The sequence below is a fragment of the Octopus bimaculoides genome, chromosome 25 (assembly GCF_001194135.2).
Source record: "Octopus bimaculoides isolate UCB-OBI-ISO-001 chromosome 25, ASM119413v2, whole genome shotgun sequence".
NCBI lineage: Eukaryota > Metazoa > Mollusca > Cephalopoda > Octopoda > Octopodidae > Octopus > Octopus bimaculoides.
This window is the reverse complement of record NC_069005.1, coordinates 16,137,022-16,160,153: the sequence shown is the minus strand read 5'-3', so window position 1 is coordinate 16,160,153 and position 23,132 is coordinate 16,137,022. Positions and strand designations below refer to the sequence as shown.

The following is a 23,132-nucleotide window of genomic DNA, read 5'->3' as shown; positions in this document are numbered from 1 at the left end:
CTAATGGGGGCCTTAACTCCCAAATTTTAGTCATTTTTTTATGATCCAAAACTAGGTCAAAAGTACTGAATGGATCTTTATGAAATTTTGAAATTATATTCTATGCATAATTCTATGAAAATTCTATGAAAATTCTATGAAAATTCATGATGAAATTTTAACCATAGATATTAGACAAAAATGGTTTGCTCTGGATCTCAGCGGGTGTTAAAATGGTGACCTTTGAGATGCATTTTCATCTTGGGGGAAGAGATAGACGCTGCAAGTGATAAAGCTGACAAATAGGGTGGGTGTGGGAGTGATACTCTGTTGTTTTTGGCAAGAAACTCACGAGTGAGGAAAGCTCAGTGACAAAGTGCATTGTCATCATGAAGAATCCAATTCTTCATGCTCCACAGATCTGGTTGCTTTTGCCGAATGTCTCCCACAAACACTTCAAAACATTGCAGTAGAACTTCGTGGGGACTTAACACCCACAATTTAGTCATTTTATCTAAACAAAGATGAATACAGTTGTACTCTTGGAAGCTATAGGGTCACCTGAGCATAAAAGATAAGCATTATTTGTAATTCAATGGTACAACAGTGTAAGAGTTTGCTTTGAGATATACTTTGATTGTGATTTCTGCAATGTGGTACATAAATTGTCAAGTAAAGGAGACACATCTTTGCCTCCACTGATTCACTTGCAAAGTGTTGAGTAAAATTATTTCGTTCCAGAACTCCTTTGAGTCTTTTTATTATCACTGGGTCACACATGATCCCAAGATGGTAACATTGATTTCAAGGCCTTCCCAGATGAGTGACTAGTTATTCAAAGACATTTATAGATTGTAAATTTTTTCTGCCCAGTTACCTATCGGTATAGTGGTCACTTGCAAACTCCAGAGGTGACACTTTCATTTCTCCTTAGCCCTCACATCACACAGTTGTTAATGTTTATTTAAGTTGGGTCACGCCCTTCTAATTGCTATAGATCTGTAATGCATCTTACGACTGTGCCTGTCACCTGTATGGTGTGAAATCTTACATTGGGAGTGGTAATGGCTAGGGTGGGGTAGCTGACTGCTTATTGTGATCATTCGTCTTTTGGTTTTCTGTAGCTTTGTTCTCTTTCACAAACCCAGTGAACATACATATATTTCCTATTTCAAAGAAATTCAAACAATAGATATAAGACCCAAATTAAAAAGATTCTCAACAATTCAACTTCTCTGGTTGACATTAAGGCACCCACCTCCAATAGGGGCCTTCGTTCCCACATTTTAGAGCTCCATGACCATTTTTTGGGAGCAAAATCCTTTTAACAGGTTCCATAAGACTAGAATTTTGGAATCTGTGCATAAAGATCAGTAGTATGGGATACATGTGTCATGATTAGAATTTTTTTAGTGTGTGTAAAGAGGGAAAGAACCCTCATCTGCAATTTTGATGAAATTCGAATCGTAGGTATTCCAGTTCATTAGAGAAAATATAACAGAAAAGTCTAATATCTCTGTCAGTGTTTAATAAAAAAAAAATAACTTATTTACCTAAATCTTAACATTGTCTCCTTTGAAATAGTCACTGTGCAGCAATACACTGGTCCTAGTGTTCTTGCCACTTTTGGAATCTGGTCTGGAAGTTGATTTCCATAAGCAAGTTGAGGACCTTCTGTGGTTTGCTCTGGATCTCAGCGGGTGTTAAAATGGTGACCTTTGAGATGCATTTTCATCTTGGGGGAAGAGATAGAAGCTGCAAGTGATAAAGCTGACAAATAGGGTGGGTGTGGAAGTGATACTCTGTTGTTTTTGGCAAGAAACTCACGAGTGAGGAAAGCTCAGTGACAAAGTGCATTGTCATCATGAAGAATCCAATTCTTCATGCTCCACAGATCTGGTTGCTTTTGCCGAATGTCTCCCACAAACACTTCAAAACATTGCAGTAGAACTCTTGATTGATGGTCTGGCCATGGGGGACAAATTCTCCATGCACAGTACCACATTTCTGGGGATGACTCATTGTCTTCCAGGATGTTCTTCCACTTTTGAAGCACTCATGCCACTCGGAACATTGCACATGACCCATTGCCTCATCACTGTAAGCTTTCTAAAGCATTCTTAATGTCTCTGTAGCAGAGTTCTCAGCTTTAATGTAAAATTTAATGTTGGCTCTTTGTTGCTGACCATGACAAAATCACAGACAACATCCATGTGATCACAAAAACACAAATTTCACAACTTGTGAAGTAAACACAGCAATGTCACTCAGAAAACTGCCTCATGAAGGTCATTGTTCATGCAACTGTGTGCTGCCATCTGTTGGTGCACTACAGAACTAGTCTGGAAACTTCATACCACCTCATACACTGTCACTATTATTATAACTTTGAAAAAATAACTGTTAAAATCAAACTGCACTCTTCAAAATTTGCACTAAGAGTAAGCACAAGGTAAAATTACTACCTGCTTTTATATTAAGTTGATACAGGTAGTTTATCCCATTCATGTAATTGAAAAAACTGCATTATTTAAGAGATGACCCAGTATATATACATACACAATAAGCTTCCACACAGTTTCCATCTACCAAATTCACTCACATGGCATTTGCTGGCCTGCAGCTATAGTATTAGATACTTTCTCAAGGTGTTGCATGATGATGTATCACTGGTATTTATTTATTTCTAATGACAAATTGGCAAGATCATTAGAGTATTGAATAGAAGGTTTTACAATACTCTGAATTCAAATCCACTGCAGTCAGTTTTGAACATCCTTCTAGGGTTAACTAAAGTACCAAACTGGAGTATTAAATTGATAGAATTGTTTCAGGGTCAATCTGGGATACCTTGCATGTTCAGCATATTTTACTTTATGAGTTCAATAAAGGCAACAACACAATGGAAAGTGCAAGGAATATTAATGCAGTATATGGGGATTAGACAATAAGCATCAGCTAGTGTTAACGGTGGTTCAAGAAATTCCGAGCTGGAAAATATAGTCTAGAAAATGAGCCTCATCCTGGAAGATCTGTGGACAAAATCCCATCGTAACTGTTGAGGAACTAGCAGAGAAGCTTGGATTTGGTTATTCAACCATTCATTGATACCTGCATGCCATCGGAAAAGTCAGCAAATTGGGTCAGTGGGTTCCTCACAAACTTTCTGAGTAATTGCACACAGGGCGTGAATGTGTGCTCTTCTTTGCTGTCACATCTCACGAATGAATCTTTTTTTGGACCAAATAGTAATTAGTGATGAGAAGTGGGTTCTCTATAAAAATGTCAAGCACTGAAGACAGTTGGTAGGGAAAGGCGAAACACCAGCACCACAGGTTGAAGAAGGTCTTTACCTGCATATGGTGTTGTTTTCTGTTTGATGGGATATGAAAGGTTTAGTCCACTTCGAACTTTTAAACCCAAACCAAATAGTAACAGAGGAGATCTACTATGAGCAGCTTGAGTGGCTTAAGTCAGTGCTAGAAGAAAAATGACCATCTTTGGTTTCAAGACAAAAGGTGTTCTTCCATCAGGATAATGCTCAGCCACATGCAGCAAGCATGTCATACCAAAGGCAGGAGCAGTTTGAATGGGAAATGATACCCCACCCACCATATTCATTGGACATTGCCCCATCTGATTAACATTTATTCTGCAGTCTTCAAAATCATTTCGACGGAAAAAATATGAATTTTGCAGATGAGGTCAGAACAGTACTAGAGGTGTATTTTTTGTCACGGACAAGTGAATTTTGGAAGAGGGACCTTGCAAGTCTACCAGATAGATGGAAGAGCATTGTAGAAAATAAAGGAGAGTATATTTTAAATTAAAAAACGAACAAACAGCTAAGAGTTAACAACATGAAGGGCATCTGGTTGTAAAACAATGCTTCAAAAATATGTATTCATCTAACCCATGCTGACTTGTGTACAAAGTGAATGAATATATATGTTTGTATTTTAGTTTTTTAAATGGCAGGGGTATCACTTGCAATAAATATGTAACCAACCAATCAGCCTCTTAGATTTACTGCTCTATTATTGTACTGCCTTTTAGTATAATCTTATAAATAGTTTCATGACAATGTTTACATAATAAACTAACCACATCAATACTTATCTCTCTCTCTCTCTCTCTCTGCTTCTTTGTCTGTCTGTCTGTCTCATAGTAAAAAGATTAGTATTGATTGTTCAGTTTTTCACTCATTAGTCATCTTAGTTTTGTTCAGTTTTTTTTTTGTGTGTTTCACTTTCTATGTTTTATAGAATATTTGCTTTTGTTCTTGAAATATTTTACTTTTTTTTTCAAGTCAGCTCTTCTGTCTATCACACCAAGAAAGACAGCTAACAATTCTTTTATTCTAACTGCTAATTATTTTATTCTGACACTATTTTTTCCCTTGCTGCTCCTCTTCCTTTCTCTGAGTTTTATTATTATTATTATTGTGGTGGTGAGTTGACAGAATTATTAGCATGTTGGGCAAAATACTTAGCGGCATTTCCTTCGTCTCTACATTCTGAGTTCAAATTGTGCTGAGGTCGACTTTACCTTTCATCTTTTCAAGGTCAGTAAAATAAGTACTAGTCGTGTACTAGGGTTGATGTAATCATCTAGTCCCCTTCCCAAAATTTCAGGCCTTGTGCCTTTAGTAGCAAGGATTATTATTAAGGTGGCGAGCCGGCAGAATTGTTGTCATGCTAGACAAAATGCTTAACGGAATTTTGTCTTTATGTTCAGAGTTCAAATTCTGCTGAAGTTGACTTTGCCTTTCATCTTTTGGGGGTTAATAAGTACCAGTTGATCACTGGAATCAATTTAATCAGCTTACTCATCTACCCTCTAAATTGCTGGTTCTGTGCTAAAATTTGAAACCATTATTATTATTATTATTATTATTATTATTATTATTATTATTATTATTATTTTCTCCAGCTTTGCTTTCAAAGTTCAAATTCCACCGTAGTTGACTTTGCCTTTCATCCTTTCGGTGTTGATAAAATAACTGTTGAGCTTTGGGTCAATGTAATCAACTTGTACCCTCCTTCAACATTTTAGGCCTTGCGCCTATAGTAGAAAGAATTAATATTACATATCCTAAATTGTTATTGCTAAATACCATAATTTGTTGCTATATATAGTTAGTAATTTACTGATAAATATTGAATTTTAAATATTTGGCTGTGGTAAGAAGTTTGCTTTCCAACCCCATAGTTCTGGATTTAGTCCCTCTGCATGGTGTCTTCTATTGTAGCCTTGGGCTGACCAAAGCCTTGTGAGTGGATCTTGTAGATGGAAACTGAAAGAAGCCCATCACACACACACACACACACACACACACACGTGTGTGTGTGTTTTTGTCTCCTATCACCACTTGATAATCGGTGTTGCTTTGTTTATGTCCTTGTAACTTAAGATTGGCAAAAGGGACCAATAGAACAAGTACCAGGCTTAAGGAAAAATAAGTACCGAGGTTGATTCATTTGACTAAAAATTGTTCAAGGCAGTGCCCCAGCATGGCCACAGTCTGACTGAAACAAAGTAAAATATAAAAGATTACTACTGAGTCTTGTTTTTGTTGTTATTTAATCTTATGTCAGTTCTGATCAGTCAGACACTTATGGTTAAAAGTATTTAACCTAATTTATCACCAAGAGAAACCAACATCATACTGAAAATCTCAACTAAACACCATTGTCTCTTCAGTGTTGTAGATCAGGGAGTTTCAATGTGCAAAGCAGTGCTCCAGTATGGTCCTACATATAATAGTTAGAACTAAATAATCTAAAAACGAATGTATTATTTTTTCATCCGATATTTTGTTTAGCCTACTTGCATATATTGTCTTAATCCTTATCTCTTAGTTAGTGAAGATAATCCTATTTATTTTTCTATATATTTTAGTTTCCATCTAAATGACTTGCACTATATTTACATTGCGAAAGCATGTATTTTTTTTTTAGATACTGTTTTTATTATTTTATTTTATACACTTCCCCCTCCTTCACATAATATAATTATATTACCTTTTAATCTGTGTTGGGACTCATAAATATATTTGTATTACCTTTGTAAATTCTGTTTTCACTTATTTGATGCTAACCTGTCATGACTTTAGACATAGAAGAAAACAAAATAAATTTCAATAAATAGATAAATAAACATGACAACACCACCAACAGTAATATAAACATCAAAAAGCTACTGTGATTTATTCAATATGTGGATCTGAATAAATGAGCCTGTTATCATTTGGAAAGTAATTAAAAGAAAACAGAGATACGTATAAAAAAAGAAGATGGCTAATGATACTAAAAAAATGCAACCTAAATATGTATCTTGAGAATTTTCATTTGTACATGTAAGGGTAGTTGTGTCCTTGTTAAATATTTCATCACTGTTGTCATCATCATCATTATATTTGTTGGGCCTTGTTTATTTAAATTATAAACAGCCAGCAAACAAAAGAAAAAATAACAACAAAAAATTATACACACTCACACATACACACACACACAGAAAAAAAAATCATGTACACCCTATTTTATGCCAAGTTACATCCCAGCAACAAGATGTCTTCGTGATTCTCTCTTGGATATTTATTTATTTTTCTTTCCTTTTCTGAAACTATTTGAGATGGGTTTAACTCAGAATTTTTCGTGTTCCTTTTCCTTTTGTGTTTTGTTGTTGTTTGTGATGTCACTGTAAATAAATAAATGAATAAACATAAGGAATAGATGGAGTACCAGCGCTATGTTCTTCCACCTATAAGGGAGCAAGTGGAAGAGGAGGAGGAAGTGGAAGGGACTGAAAATGATCTCACAGCCGATGATGTGTCACAGTTAGACACAACGGACGATGTCTCAGAAATCGAGGATTACCCTCCAAGTTGGAAAAGCATCTCTCAGCTTGATCCGACCGAGGACCTTTTCATTTGGGGGAACCTTCTGTCTGAGTCTTCTGCCTTATCTTCATTTGAGGTAAGAAAATTCCTTACTGAAACTAGCCGACACTTTGGTCTCTCTTGCACACACACACACACACGCACGCACACACACACACATTTATTTTCTCTCTTTATCTCTCTCTCTTGTATTTTTTTTTGTATCAATTCTTTTTTCTTGTTTGTTCCTTTTACATGTATTCTATCTCCTTTATATCTTCTAAATACCTCATCATTCATTTAGTGCACAGGCCTTGAAAGTCATTTTGCAGTTAATGTGCTGGTGTATCTTGGGCTATATGGTTATGACATAATACAGAAAGAAGAAATTTCTCTCTTTAACTTTTTCAATTTTTACACCTTTTCACCTATTGTCTTATTCTTAAATACTTTTAACTTCTCTTAATTTAACTTAACTTCCCCTGATTTATTCAGTTGCAATATTTAATCCTCCTCCTTTAGTTTCGTAACCTCTCCTACTAATGGCGTTACCCTGTTATCTTTCTGTCTGTACTAGCCATTTGCAGTCTCCCTTACCAGATGCTATGACCAGTGATCAGTTGAAATACCTAGACATTTATTTAAGGAGACTTCTCAAGTCTATCAATATTTTTTTGCCAGTAACAGGTGTAATTTGAACTCAGAATGTACAGATATGCCAAGTTTTCTTTTCTGTTGTATTAACATTCTGCTTATCGATTGTCCTGGACGAGTACCTTATCGACTTTTGAAAGTTTATCTAGGCAACTTTGGATGCCATATTTCATTTACTAAGATATCTGTATCAAATGCTTAAGGTAATTTTATCTTCTATCTTTTACTTGTTCCAGTCATTAGACTGCGGCCATGCTGGGGCACTGCCTTGAAGAATTTTTAATCAAATGAATCAGCCCCAGTACTTGTTTTTTGTTAAGCTTGGTACTTATTCTATCAATCTCTTTTACCAAACCACTAAGTTATGGAGACATAAAGAAACCAACACTGGTTGTCAAGCAGTGGTGGGGGACAAACATAAACACACATGATGGGATTCTTTCAGTTTCCTTCTACTAAATCCACTCACAAGGCTTTGATCAGCCCAAGGCTGTAGTAGAAGATGCCCAAAATGCCACACAGTGGGACCAAACCTGGAACCATGTGATAAGAAGCAGCACACTTTTTCTTACCACACAGCCATGCCTATGCCTATAATTTATGTAGATTCATTTTAAATTTAGAATATGATGTTTGCTTGAGGTCTCAACAGTTGTCAATATGTTGTTATTGTTTACTCAGTCAGGCCTGGTCTAGAGCTTAAGCCTATGATCAAAGGCTCTCCCACTCATGACCTTCTCTTCTCTTTTTTATAACTAGGGCTACATAATCTAATGAGTCTCTCTCTCTCTCTCTTCATGTGTAATTTAAGGAATAGTTGGTTGCTTTTACTATTAGTTTTCCTATTAGTTGCTTTTCCTATCAAGTTCATTGTTGTTTTCATTGCTTTTAAGGAGGGTTAACTGGCAGACTTGTTAGAATACCAGAAAACATGTGTTATCATATTTCTTCTGTCTCTTTGTTCTGAGTTCAAATCTTGCTGAGATCAGTCAACTTTTCCTTTCATTCCTTCAATGGTGGTGGTGATGGATGGGGTGGGGGAGTCGATGAAATAAAGTACGAGTCAAGAATTGGATTTGATGTCATTCATTGACCTCCTCTCTCAGAAATTTGTGGCTTTGGGCAGTGTTTCCTGTGAGCTGTGAACTTCTGTGTGTGCATGCCTTCATAACTTGTGTACAAAGGGGAGAGAAAAATGTGTGCACACAATGTTTTCAAGATAAAATTGAACTTCTTGTAGTTGTAGGAATTTGAAAGATGATTACTTGCATGGATGGGCACATATCCACAGCCCCCACAAAAAGAAGACTCTTTGGCCTTGAGTTTAAATTAGAAACCATTATTATTATTATTATTATTATTATTATTATTGTTATTATTATTATTATTGTTATTATTATTATTATTATTATTAAGGCGGTGAGCTGGCAGAATTGTTAGCATGCCGGGCGAAATGCTTAGCAGTTTTTCGCCTGCTGTTACATTTTGTGTTTAAATTCCGCCGAGGTCGACTTTGCCTTTCATCCTTTTTGGGTCAGTAAATTAAGTACCAGTGAAACACTGAGGTTGATGTAATTAACTAGCCCCCTCTCCTAAAATTTCAGGCCTTGTACCTATAGCAGAAAGGATTATTATTATTAAGGTGATGAGCTGGCAGAATCGTTAGAATGCTGAGCAAAATGCTTAGTGGCATTTCATCTGTCTCTATGTTTTGAGTTCAAATTCTGTCAAGGTGAACTTTACCTTTTGTCCTTTCAGGATTGATAAAAAATAAGTACCAGCTGAACACTGGGGTTGATGTAATTGACTAGTCCCCTCTTTTCAGGGTCAGTAAAATAAGTACCAGTTGAGTACTAGAGTTGATGCAATCAACTTACCCCCTCACCAAAATTGCTGGCTTTGTGTCAAAATTTGAAATTATTATTATTGTTTTTACATTATGAGTTCAAATTCCACAGAGGTAAACTTTGACTTTCATCCTTTTGGGATTGATGAAATAAGTATCAGTGTAATAAGGGTCAGTGTAATCAATTAGCCCCTCCCGCCAAATTTCCAGCCTTGTGCCTATAGTAGAAAGGAATATTATTATGATTGAGTGAGAGAGCTGTGCATGCTATCAAAGTGACACTGGGGTAAAATATAAGATCAATACACCCATCATGACTACCCATCTCATAAAGGTACACCAGACACATGCATCACAACCATATGTATGCGACATAGTGATCTCCTATCAAGATAAACAGTGCATAACCTTGCAGGTGGCACCCAGTTAGAATTTTCTTCAGGTTGAGTTGCTCATCCTGCTCAAAAGGTCCCTGAATAAGGTTTGTTTAAGGATGTTGAATGAAACACCCATGTTTCCAGAGGTGAATTATTCAAACCCTAAAGAATTCCTCTCAACACATGGCTATGATGTTCCACCACTACTTCTGCTCTTGATCAGAGATGCACATATCATCAGCCACTAAGGGACATGCTCAACTGGTTAAGGTCAAACAACTGACAAGCAAATCTGCGGTATTGAGCAGAATATTTGCTGTAGCACATCTTTTATACCAAGACAAAGCAGTGTACATGATAACACTTCCAATCAGTTAAGATCAGAAGCCATGAGGACCATTGCCTGGTAGTGCATCATTATTATTTGGGATTGATAAGATAAATTACCAGTTAAGTATTAGGGTCTATGGTATAGATGAACCTCCACCTCCTAAACTTGCTGACCTTGTGCCAAAATTTGAAACAGTTATTATTTTATTTTTATTAAGGCAGAGAGCTAGCAGAATCATTAGCAGCATTTCATCTGTCTCTGAGTTCAAATTCTGCCAATGTTGACTTTGCCTTTCATTCTTGTAGGGCTGATAAAACTTGCTGTGCCTATAGTAGAAAGGATTATTATTATAAGGAAGGCAAATGTCAGATTTAGTTGTGATGGGAAATATTTTGTGGCATCTAATTATGTCCCTTTATCTTCTGAGTTCAAATCCTTTTGGGCCTAACTGGAGTTGATGACATAAAGTACCTATCACATGATAAAGTTGTTTAGATTCACAAAACACTCAAAATTAGCAACCCCCATACCTGGATTAAAAGTTATTAAATTTTATCAGAACATAAGGTGGGGAACTGGCAGAATCGTTAGCATGCCAGGCAAAATGCTTAGTGGCATTTCATCTGTCTTCACATTCTGAGTTGAAAGTCTGCTGTGGTCGACTTGGCCTTTCATCCTTTCAGGGTTGATAAAATAAGTACTGATCGAGTACTGGGGTTGGTGTGTGTGTGTGTGTGTGTGTGTGTGTGTGTGTGTGTGTGTGTGTGTGTGTGTGTGTGTGTGTGTGTGTGTGTGTGTGGGTGGGTGTATACCATATATACTCATGTAAAAATTGAATTTTTTACACCATTTTTTAAGGTCAAATTTATGGGGTCGACTATTACATGGATACTACTTTTGAGGGGCTGAAATTCAAGCTAGAATCCAAATTACCGTATCAACAGCAGAAGACCTACTGATCTTTAAGTGAATAAAAACAAAAACACAATGAATTACAGTAATATTACCAATTCTGTGCATCAAAACACGTCCTAGTAAAATATAAAGGTTGCATGGGAACCACTGATCTCATGATTAATTGAATGTTTTTAGGCTTACTAAAGTCTTGCCTTTGTATGAATTCAGACAATGGCATTTGCCAGTGTTCACCAATCGTGCTGTCTGTGAAACACGTTTCTCACAGTTTAAACAATGAGTGTGTGATGCATGTGTTTATTGTGCTTGAAGATGTAAGTAGGATTGCAGCATATCTTGTGCATACGTTTTATTAATGGTGATGCAGCACCCATCAACAGCTGTGTAGTGCTCACTATTAAATGGTGTTTTACTATAAGCAACAAGCTTATAGAGCAGGCTTCAGTAAGGTAGCCACACAATTTAGTAAGTGTTGTTTCTACATACATGATAATACAGTACCTTGACCCACAAATGTTGTCCTGCTGTTTCTGAAATACTAGGGTTGACTTTTACACGGGATCTATGGAAAATTCCCAATTTTGGGGTCAAAAATAGGGAGTTTACATGAGATTGATTATTACACATGAGATTTACATGAGATTGACTATTACACAAGTATATATGGTGTATATACACACACACACAGATGTGGCTGTGTGGTAGGAAGTTTCCTTCCCAACCACATGGTTCCAGGTTCAGTCTCACTACGTGGCATCTTGGGCAAGTGTCTTCTACTGTAACCTTGGGCTGACCAAAGCTTTGAGAGTGGATTTGGTAGACGTAAACTGAAAGAAGCCCATTGTGTGTATGTGTGTGTGTGTATATATATATATATATATATATGGGAGAATTTAAGAAAAAACAGCAGACAAAGAGAGGTGGTGTAAACAACAAATGGATGTATTAGTATAACGTTTGGGAATAGAGAAAGTCTTTAACGTTTCAAGCCTATGCTCTTCAACAGAAAAGAACACAGAAAGAAACAAGGAGAGAAAAAAAATAATATAAGTGTAGTGGTCAGTGATCTATCATGGTGAATACCGGACAGAAGGATCACACAGGAGAGTTAAGAAGAAGGGGAGATAACAAAAAAGAGGTGATCCCAAAACAAAGGTGCGTGTGTGTGAGAGAATGTTATTGTAATATATATATATATATATATATATATATATATATATTACATCAAAAATTTTATATCTTGGACATAAAGTTACCCAAGGTTTTGCATCAACAAAGCAAAGCCTTGTGGACAGCTTGTCAGACTCTATATAAATACAAAATTTAAAATATCTACGTCGCAGATGTGAGGAAATGCTCAGAACTCAAGTAATATAGCTTAGCAAAAAGACTTTAGTGAAGACAGGCTATCTCCCTTGAATCAGAGTGGTGGGGGAAATCCCTTATAGACCCGAAGAGGCCTAACTAGCAAATGGGGAGATCCAATTTTCCAGTAAGTAGTGCTTGAAGTGGATACAATTAGAAAACACTTCTTTACAGCTGTTTAATGCACCAGGTTTCTTATAAGTCCTTAAGAATTTTGGCTCTCTTCACAATGTTGACCTTGCAATGGCTACTCCCATTAATATATGGGCCCGGATAATTGATTAATATTCACCTGAGGTCACATGGGGTCCCTTGATCTTTGAGGTGCCATAATACACACACACACACACAAATATATATATATATAAATGTAGGTATGTCTTCTCTGAGGAGCAGCCAGCAAACTGTGAAACAGTCCACCAGATGACTTATTGCTTTTTGTCTGCACTTCAGTAGCACTGAATGTGCTTATGTCCTTATTTCACCACAGCCTGGTTTTGTAATATTTATTTAATTTTGCCTGGTTTGTGTTGTGTTTTGCTTGATGTGTATGTATGTCTGTGTATATGTATGTCTCTATGGCTATGTAGCTCAGAAGTATGATTCTGAACCATGTGATCTCAGCTTCAATCACATGTGCAGCACCTTTGGCAAGTGTCTACTGCTATATAACTCCAGGCTTGTGAGTGTATTTGGTAGACAGAAACTGGACGAAGCTTGTTGCGTGTGCATATATGTATATATATATATGTGTTTGTGTGTACTCTTGTCTAAACATTTCATGATAGTTCTAAACAAGCACTGCCATCATACAAGTAGTGTTATTTGTTTCCAGTCTTTGATGGAAAACCTGTCTGGCCATGAGGAAATATTACCTTCTTTGGAAACAGGTGAAAGTTGGCAATAGGAAGGGCATCAAACTATAAAATGTGGCTCGACAAATTCTTGGTGACCCACGCAAGAATGGAAAAGTGGATGCTAAATGATGATGTGTGTGTCTCTGTATTCATGTTTGTCTACATCAGTGGATCTCAACCATTTTTTACTGATGAACCCCTTTGATTACTGGACCCCTATAGCCATTCAAAGTTTAAAAACTCCTATTATTAGGAAATTATCTTTTACTTGTTTCAGTCATTAGACTATGGCCATGCTGGAGCACCACTTTGAAGAATTTTAAAGTCAAATGAATTGACCCCAGTATATTTTTTTTAAAAACCTGGTACTTATTTTATCACTCTTTGCTGAACCATTAAGTTACAGGGACATAAACACACCAACAATGGTTGTCAAGTGGTGGTGGTGGTGGTGGGGTGGGCACAGACACAAAGATACACGCACACGACAGGCTTCTTTCAGTTTCCATCTACTGACTACACTCACAAGGCTTTGGTCAGCCTGGAGCTATAGTAGAAGACACTTGCTCAAGATGCCACACTGTAGGACTGAACCCAAAGCCATGTAGTTGGAAAGCAAACTTCTTACCACACAGCCACGTCTGCGCCCATCTATAAAAAAATTGTATAAAAATTAAAAATATTTTATGTATTGTAGAAGTATAATCAGTTAATTGCATATAAATTTTAACAAGGACCATATGAACCCAGGTTGAGAACTACTGGTCTACATTAAGCTAAAACAGGGGTTATTATTTATGTGAGATTTATGTTTTTTAACCGTTTAGCATTCAGATTACTCTGTCAAATGTAATGCTTATTTATTAACATTGCTTTGAATTAATCATGAATTATCTCACAGCTTTGAAATTTTGATTATTGGATTCTGTTATCTTTTACTTGATTTAGTCATTTGACTGTGGCCATCGTGAAGGAGCACCATCTTGAAGGGTTTTTAGTCAAACAAATTGACCCTAAAACTTATTTTTTAAAAACTTAGTACTTATTCTGTCAGTCTCTTTTGCAGAACTGCTAAGTTACAGGGAGAAAGAATGACACATACACATAGATATTATATATATATGACAGGCTTCTTTCAGTTTCCATCTACCAAATCCACTTACAAGGCTTTTGTTGACCTTAGACTCTAGTAGAAGACACTTGCTCAAGATGCCATACAGTGAACCTGAAACCATGTGGTTGGGAAGCAAGCTTCTTACCACACAGCCACATCCATTTTAGAATGACATTGTAGAATAGATGTGAGAGGTCATATCTGGTCAGGTTTGGCATAAAACAAGTAGAATATTTGAGCCGGATATGCTGAAGGGTTAATGTATGTTCTTCCTCTGTTGAAGATACTGGAATGTGATGCAAGGAAGATTTTTGGCTGCTATTTCTAGGAGGAGTGCATACAGGCTCTTTCATTGGTTCCTTTGTATTACAATTACCATAGACTAAGTTATGAAGAAAATATCTTGGCTGCAGATACAATGCAGTATCTACTGATTAGATATAAACATAACTTCCTATTGTTGACATATGACCCATCAACCTCCAGTCCAGCGTTTTGTTGACTCATCCTGCTGCAATTCCCTTCTGAGATGACACCAAATGATAATCAATGATTTTTTTCTTGATTGAAGTATGTTACTTATTGATTTTCATCAATCACAATAAGATGGAGTTAATTTTCTCTCTTGCCCACCCTTCTCTCCACCTAACTTCAACTTTCATCATTCCGACACATCTAATAGCCAATCTCCAAAATATTAGGCATAATTGGCATTTTAATTTTTATATGTTTATTTTCTTGATTGTGTGGTCTGGTTTCTTGGAAACTACAGAAAATTTATTTTTTCCTCAGTCTTAAAGGTAAAGACATGACTGTTGTAGGTAGAAGCAATGCTGTGCGGTTAGGAAGTTCTGTTTCCAACCATGTGGTTTTGGGTTCGGTCTCACTGCATGGCACTTTAGACAAGTGTCTTCGACTATAGCCTTGGACCAAACAGTGCGTTATAAGTGAACTTGGTTGATAGAAACTGAAAGAAGCTCATAATGTGTGTGTTTGTGTGTGTGTCTGTCTACATATATGTATATGTTTGTATGTATCTGTATGCATGTGTGTGTATGTTTAATGTATTTGCATGTGTATGTGTAAATATATATATATATGCACGCATATATGTACATGTGTGTATATATGCATGTGTATGTATTGTTACACTGCACGCGACCTCCTGGTACTATCAACAACACAACAGGCTCCAATAATCTGTGTTCGATAGCTCAGAAAACTGCGCAGGCTAGCTCAGCAAACCAACTTGCTTAGAGTGGAATGTGCTGTAGTCAAAGAAGTCAGAAGAGTTGAAAATAACAATCAAAACCATTGAATATAATCAAAATACAAGTACTTTAATTAAGAGGCCAATAACATTTATGGAATAAATAGACAGTTCTTTAGAGAGTTTTTAGAGAGTTCTTTCATTTACCTCTGAAATGTGTAGAGTTCTTCTTGTGAGCTCTTCTTTTATTCACCACTCTAATGATTTATTTTTTTAATCCTTTCTTTATCTGGACTCCGTTGTTACTTCTGAATTCACAGTACCATTCCTCATTCTTTATGTTGCCAAGTTCTGTATTTTTGTGGCCAGTTCAAAACCATCCGCTGAAACCAACTTCACACTCGACACCAATTACTGTCTCAACTGTTCCACATGAATTTGCTTAGCACCATCGCTCACATTGACTGCATGGCACCAACTACTACACAATACCATTCACATCATCTTCCAGCAAACTTCGAACCACCTGTTCATCACCATTGGCTTCCAGTATGAACTTCCAACCCAAACTACCTCACCATGTGGGCAATAGTAATCTTAATAGTTCACCCACACAGTAAAAAAAATGCCAAAATCATACCACCTATGCTTTAAACAGTCATGTGACTATAAACATTTATTTTTTCGTTTTCACTTGCAAAACCAGAAAGCAATATATGAATGAGAAATTATCTGAGTATAATTTTTTTGGTTCATAACAATATGTTTGTGTCTTCTTGTTTTGGCATCACATGATATTTGTAAATGAGCATCACTGTCATAGAAGCAGTGTAGTTTATTTTCACTTTTCTGTAGAAGTATATCTGGATGTGGGGAAACATTACCTTGCTTGGAAACAGGTGAAGGTTGGTGACTGGAGCAACATCCACCTGTAGAAAATCTACTTCAAGAAATTCCATCTAATCCATGCAAGAATGGAGACATTAACAATTAAAACAACAATGATGATATTTTAGCAATCCTAGTTTCATTAGCTTCAGTTAGCTGAATAACAAAATTTTAACTTTTTGTCTTTGCTTAGTGTTATTTCTCATTTGCTTAAACTTTGCTTTTATGACATGGACATGTTTTGAAACCAACCTATTTTCCATTACATTTCACACAGATTCAGCACTGAGTTGATGAAGCAGAAATATCATTATAGCAAATGTTCTGCTCAACACCATGGATTTACTTGTCAGATGCTTGACCTAACCACTTGAGCATGTTCTTTAGTGGCTGACAATATGTGTATCTCTGATGATGGGTAGGCGTAGCAGGGGAGCATCATAGTCATGTGCTGAGAGGAATTCTTTGGGTTTTTAATGAATGTAAGAAAAGCAAAGTCTGAAGGAAATATTAGCCATTTTTCATATTCTCTAGGGATTAGTAAATAGGAACAAAAATCATGTTACTATAAGATATGGAAGATTGTTATTTCTCTTAGATATGGAAGATTATGTGGCGAATACCTAAAGATGACCTTAAACTCTATTAATTAGTTGCTACTATGTAATCTGTGAAATGATGTTTTAGTGATACATAATTGAGCAGCATTGATAGTTATTGATTATATTGAATGATGTTGTGATTATATTTAGGATACCTTGGACTGGCTTGAAACTGGTTTTGTAATTTAAAACCTGAAATATTTTGTTTGTTCTGTTATTAATATGAGACTGAAAAGAGAAGGTGTGAAATGAGATCAGATAATCAAATACAGACATGGTTTGCCAAAATATAGTTTAATATCATCATCATCATCATCATCATCTGTTTTCCATGCTGGAGTGGGTTGGGTGGTTTGACAGGAGCCAGCAGCCAAGAGGACTTCATCAAACTTTATTGTCTGCTTTGGAATGATTTTTACAGTTGGCTGTCTTTCCTAATGCCAACCCCTTTACAGAATGTATTAAGTGCTTTTTATGTGGCACTGACACAAATGATGTTACCAAATGAAAATTCATTGGGTAAAATATAGGCTAAGGTAACCTTTATAGATGAGAGTTACTTGAATTTTTGACTTAACTGGTCACTGAATAACAACTGACTTGAGCCATGATAACCTGGCTAATGCATACCAGTATGAGAAGTGAATATAAAATGATGATGCTCATATGTATTTATTATACTCATTCACGTTCCATGTTAGCATAGTTTCATTGCTGGATGCTCTTCTTAACTGAATCTGTCAGGTGTGTATGAGTTCTAACTTTTTTTTCTTGCATCAGGGTCACCAGTTGTAGGAAAAAGAACACTGGAGAAGGTAGTGGCTTTTGATAAGCAAAATTTTATTCTTTTTGTACACATGTAAAACCCACCAAATGTTGTCATGACTGCAAATGACAAAACACCAAGTGAGTTTTGAATGTTATTGTCCTTGGTGTAGTAGTAACAGAGGATAAAATGTGGTTAGTTGCTTGATGTGCCACTGACTTCTAATGTCTAATGTTCATCCTCTGACCGATCATGTGTTGTCAGTTGTTGTCCACCATTTCTGTTGGTGATTTCCTAAAGTCGTCTATCACTGCTCTCTCTGCTGCATCCTAAAGCTCTCTGTCTAGTTGTCATGGTGTGTTGAATTTATATTGATTAGGCTCAGAAGGAAGCATGTGAAAAGAGGAAATTGTTGCTTGAGCCTATTCCATGCGAAGATGTGATTGGTCAGATTTCTTTGTTTACATGGGTAATATTCCAGCAAATCAGGACATCAGGTGATTGCTGAATATTCCTGCTATAGGTGCATTGTATCATGGCACCAGCATTAGTGTGGTTGCTTTGTCCTCAGTAAGAATAACGGGTTCTCTTGACCTTGTATTGTCTCTGCTTATTTGTCAACTACTTTATATATAGTGCATTCAGTACATTTTAATCATAGCACCAGCATTAGTGAGGTTACTTACTTTATGCTGCATGGCTAAAGGAACTTTGTAATTGTGCATTATCTCCTTTCTTCAAGATAGTGTGTGATGATGAATAGAAAAGAGAAAGAAGGACCATAGTGAGTGGGTGGTGTGTTAAGAGGAACAGTGATTAGCATAAGAGGGTGGGAGAGGAAGGAGTAATTGAAAGATGAAGGTGACTATATTATCAAGTGTCAGAGAGTGTGTGTTATATATAGACATTATTTTCCTTTCTATTTCTTTTCTTTATTTTTCTGTCTTTATGTCAGTCTGCCTGTTTCATTCTTCTTTCCCTAATTTCTCTTACTCTCCTTTTTTTCTCACCCTACCTGTCCAGCTACTGTTTACATGTTAATTTAAAATGCCCCATTTACTTCCTACATTGTTACTGACTTACTTCCACTGTACACATGTTGTCAAGGGCAACATGATTTTTAACATTTTATTTGTATTTTTAACTCTGAAAATTTTGCCCTCCTCCACACTAATTCAGTTCAAATGTCATCAGGAACAACTAACTTATTTCACATGAAAACTGACCAGTCTACATCAGTTCTAACTGATGCTATTCAGTGTATTCTCTGTAAGTTGTAGCTGGGGCCCAGGTTTTTTAAAAAAGTGCGTCTTTGTCTCATAAAACCAGATGTGGTCCCAGGTGGGATGGCTTGATTAAAATGCTTTAGAAATTCAACTTCATTGTTGTCAGTATACTCAAATGAGTAGCCAAATATCTTTAAAAAAAAATATTTTAAAAATATCCATAAAATTCAGTATACTCAGTTCAGTCCTACTGTATGACACTTTGGGCAAGCTGACCAAAGCCTTGTGAGTGGACTTGGCAAACAGAAACTGAAAGAAGCCCACTGTGTATGTATATATATATATATATAGATAGATAGAGGTATGTATGTGTTTGTGTTTGTGCCCCCACTATCGCTTGACAACCGATGCTGGTGTGTTTATGAGCCCATAACTCAGTGGTTCAGCAAAAGGGACTGATAGAATAAGAACTAGGCTTACAAAGAATTAGTCCTGGGATCAAATTCTTCAACTTAAACCTTTTAAGGTGGTGCTCCAGCATGGTCACAATCAGATGACTGAAACAGGTAAAAGAATGAAAGAATATAATACTTAATGTATATATGCAGTTGAAAGGCCAGTTACTGCAGTTATTGTCCTGAGAAAACATCTCTTTTGGATTTGCTGTGTTAAATATCACAAATATCAGAAACAAAAATTCGTTTCAGCTGTGCCAGATGCATTCTGATTGTTTTGAACCTTTTCAATGATGCATACTCTCAGCTAAACATGGCAAGTCCTTAAAAGTTATCGCAGGGCAAATTTTCCTGTAACTGGCCTATTGACAACGTGTATGCATTAAGTATGATGCACGGATAGCTATCTTTTAAAATAATGCTCACTGTTTATAGGTTTCAGTTAACACTGAAAATAATTGCGTCTTTATAACAGAGAACCAGATAGAATTTCTGGTGTGTTGGCATCAAAAGGCTTACAATATTTCTGAAAGAAATTTAGTGTTTTCAGAGTTCCTCTGTTTATTTGATTAAATAGTTATAACAAATTCATAAATTAATGATAAAATATTTTAGGTCCCAAAGTTAAGGGCATTCTGATCCACCTATCACAGATGCTGGGTTTCAGGTTTGCTACTATAATCAAAAGGATTCTGGCCTTGACCATTCTTTCTTTTTGTAGACGTATAAACTACACATCAAAAACAAAAAAAAACATTTTTTTTCTGTTGTTAAAATATTTGGACCTGAATCAGTTTTTTATTCTTTTTGTTTTTGGAACACAGAATCCGAAAATGACATTCATTTATAACCATCACATCAAGATTTTAAGGTACTGGATCCATAGAATTTTATTGTTTCTTCAATTAAATAGCTTATGAGAAATAAGACATAATATACAACCATACATAGAAATTGTTTTGTCTTCAAAGCAGAATGTTTTCTTAAAATTCTACTAGTAAAAATGAAAAAATTTCTACTGACAAATTACATCATTGTTTATGCCTAATTTCTCATGAATTTGCATTTGGATGATTACCTTGAGTGTTGAACCTCAAGAAGATCACGAGTCAAGTTCCTGAAATAGTCTACCATCACATGCAAGTTCCATCTGCCTTGTTACCTTTGTTCCATTGAATTTATGTTCTGATGGAAATGTTCTCCCCACTCATCCCTTTTAGCATAGTTGGTTGCTTTTGTGTTGCTCAGAAAGTCATTTACAGCTTTTACAAATGAACGCCATTCTGATGGTGCTTCAATACATTTTATTGAATTTAAAAGTTCTTCAAGGTGCTGCCCCAGCATGGCCACAGTCTAAAGACTGAAATAAGTAAAAGATATAATATATATAAGTAAGTTTTTGGAGGGATATATTATCCAACAGATACCGTATTAGCTCTCAGTTAAGTTCTAATTAATGGCTAACCACAACAGTCAGGACTACATTTAGTTGTAAGTCTGTGAATTCTTCTGATGGGTAATTCTGCCTTCTCTTTGCTGGACAGTAAAAATTGTCTGGAATGTATATTATTAATATTAATAATAATAAAGAGTATGGAGACTTGTACATCCACATAATTTATTTTATAGTTGTACACAGCATATTATAATGACCTCCATGTGTTTCTGCTGCAATGACTACTCACTGTTGCCAATGCAACCTTGTAATATTGTTGGTGCAGCTTCATCAGGGTCCATCCATTTGGTCACCCTCAAAGTGAACTGATTGAAGTAAATTTGTGGGAGGTGGGGTGTTGTTATTTATAGGTATGTGCTGTTGACCTGAGCTTCAACCCAGTCACACCCATACATACACAAAATCATTTTATCTCGCAGAAACTGAAAAATAAATTTTAAAAAAAACTATATCAGTGAATGTTCTGACACCACATTGTGTTGATAAATATATTTATACTTACCAAAATCAATAATTCATATGTAATATGTTACTCCTTGAAATTATGTTCCTTTGTTGAAAGAAAATATTAATTTAGCATCTTTTTATACAAGTCTTAATGATCACTTGGTCTTTTCATATTGTATTTATTATTACTGTTTGCCTCTAATCATAAAAAAAAAACAAAAAACAAAATGATAAAATATGGTTCATAGGTTATATGTTTGTATTATCTCTCATAATAAAGTTGATAGTGCAATGGCAGTAGTTACCAGACAGATTTGCCTAAATTATGCAAGTGTAGGAAAGAAAAAAGATGTTCCTACTTTACCACTTACAAAATTAAATTTGTCTCTCTAGTTAGGAGAAAAAAGAGTTTTTCACCAACTCATAACTAACAAAACAAAACATGTATGTATCTCTCTCTTCCTCCCCTCCCCCTCTCTCTTTATATATAGTCAATCCAAACAAAGAATAACAAACATGAAAAAACAACAACACAAGGACGTGGTACAAGTAATGTACTATCAGACGCTCAGGAAAGGAAAGAAAGAGGATTTAAGGTTTCGAGCAAAACTCTTCTTCAGAAATAGAGGAACGTCCAAAAGACGGGAAGACGGAGGAAGAAAATCACCAACGATTCACAGGGGGTTACATTTTGAGGTCTTGCAGATAAATTGAGACCAATTTTAAGCAGTTGACTTAGTGAGTTTAACATTTCATTTTTTGGCAAAATCTTGCTTGATTGAAAATCTAATCCTCCTCTATTTTTCAGGTAAATAGCAAACTGATTTGACAACAGAAAGTCATTGTCAAGTTGAAATTTCCAAAAGCGACAGTTTACCGTGTGTATAAACAATTTAAAGAAGAGGGAAAGATTGATAGAAAAGAACACAAGACTCAAAGTGATTCCAAGTGCAATCCAAAGTTTCTCGCTGGCCTCAAACACTCAATTGAAGCCAACCCATTCACATCCATGACTACTCTTGTATAGAAATGCAATGTGTCCCTTTCTATGGTGTCCAGATCTGTGAATGGGAACCTTGGCCTGACTAGCTATGTTCAACAATGCCATCACCTAACAGCCAAGGCCAAAGCAATTAGAGCCAAGAGATACCCAAAGCTTCTGTCATTCATCAAGCATCAAGGTGCAGGAAAAACTCTCATGTTTGTGGATGAGAAGAAATTCACTTTGGACGCTGAGGTGAATTGCAGAAATTCTCAAGTGATTGCATACAACCCTTCTGATGTCCCCGCTGTGTTTGAGACTAAGAATCCTGCCTCTGTGATGGTACTTGGAGCTGTGGAAGGTGATGGAAATGTTCTGGATCCACTCTTCATTGAGTCTGGCTTGAAGATCAGCACAAAGGAGTATCTGGACATCCTGAAGAATCTATGTTACTTTGGATGGAGCAGAAGCTTGGGTTTGACAATGTGGTGCTTATCTAGGATTCTGCATCATGCAATGGGTCAAAAGCAACATAGGCCTTCCTTGGTGAAAAGATTTGGCCCCATAATATCCCAAGTCTCAACCTTTTCAATTACTTTTTATAGGCCTACTTTAAGCAAGGAGCACTGTTTCACCACATGTGGGTGTTAACAGTTTCAAGCTCTGCATTGTGCATATGACATGCAAAATCAAAAGGGCGAAGTTTGTGGCAGCTGCTAAAAAAATTCACTAAAGAGGAGCTCAAACACCATATTAAAGAGACATGTATATGTGTATGTATG

At 36.1% G+C, this 23,132-nt stretch overlaps 1 protein-coding gene and 1 long non-coding RNA gene across 10 annotated transcripts in view; one reads left to right on the top strand and one right to left on the bottom strand.

Annotated features, from left to right (window-relative positions):
• The window catches only part of LOC106877382 (RIMS-binding protein 2), an 888,511-nt gene that overhangs the window by 80,654 nt on the left and 784,725 nt on the right, over positions 1-23,132 (top strand). The window contains exon 1 of one of the 9 annotated variants that reach the window (XM_052976551.1): positions 6,575-6,956. The exons of the other annotated variants lie outside the window; for them this stretch is intronic. Within the exon in view, the coding sequence (XP_052832511.1) occupies positions 6,714-6,956 (243 nt within the window). The 5' untranslated portion in view covers positions 6,575-6,713. Of the gene's footprint in view, positions 1-6,574; positions 6,957-23,132 lie in introns of those variants that run through there. 9 annotated transcript variants of the gene reach the window in all.
• LOC128250751 (uncharacterized) overlaps positions 21,062-23,132 on the bottom strand; it is a 10,439-nt gene continuing 8,368 nt past the window's right edge. Inside the window, exon 3 of the long non-coding RNA XR_008266736.1 lies at positions 21,062-21,343. This is a non-coding gene — a long non-coding RNA (uncharacterized LOC128250751). The remainder of the gene's footprint in view (positions 21,344-23,132) is intronic.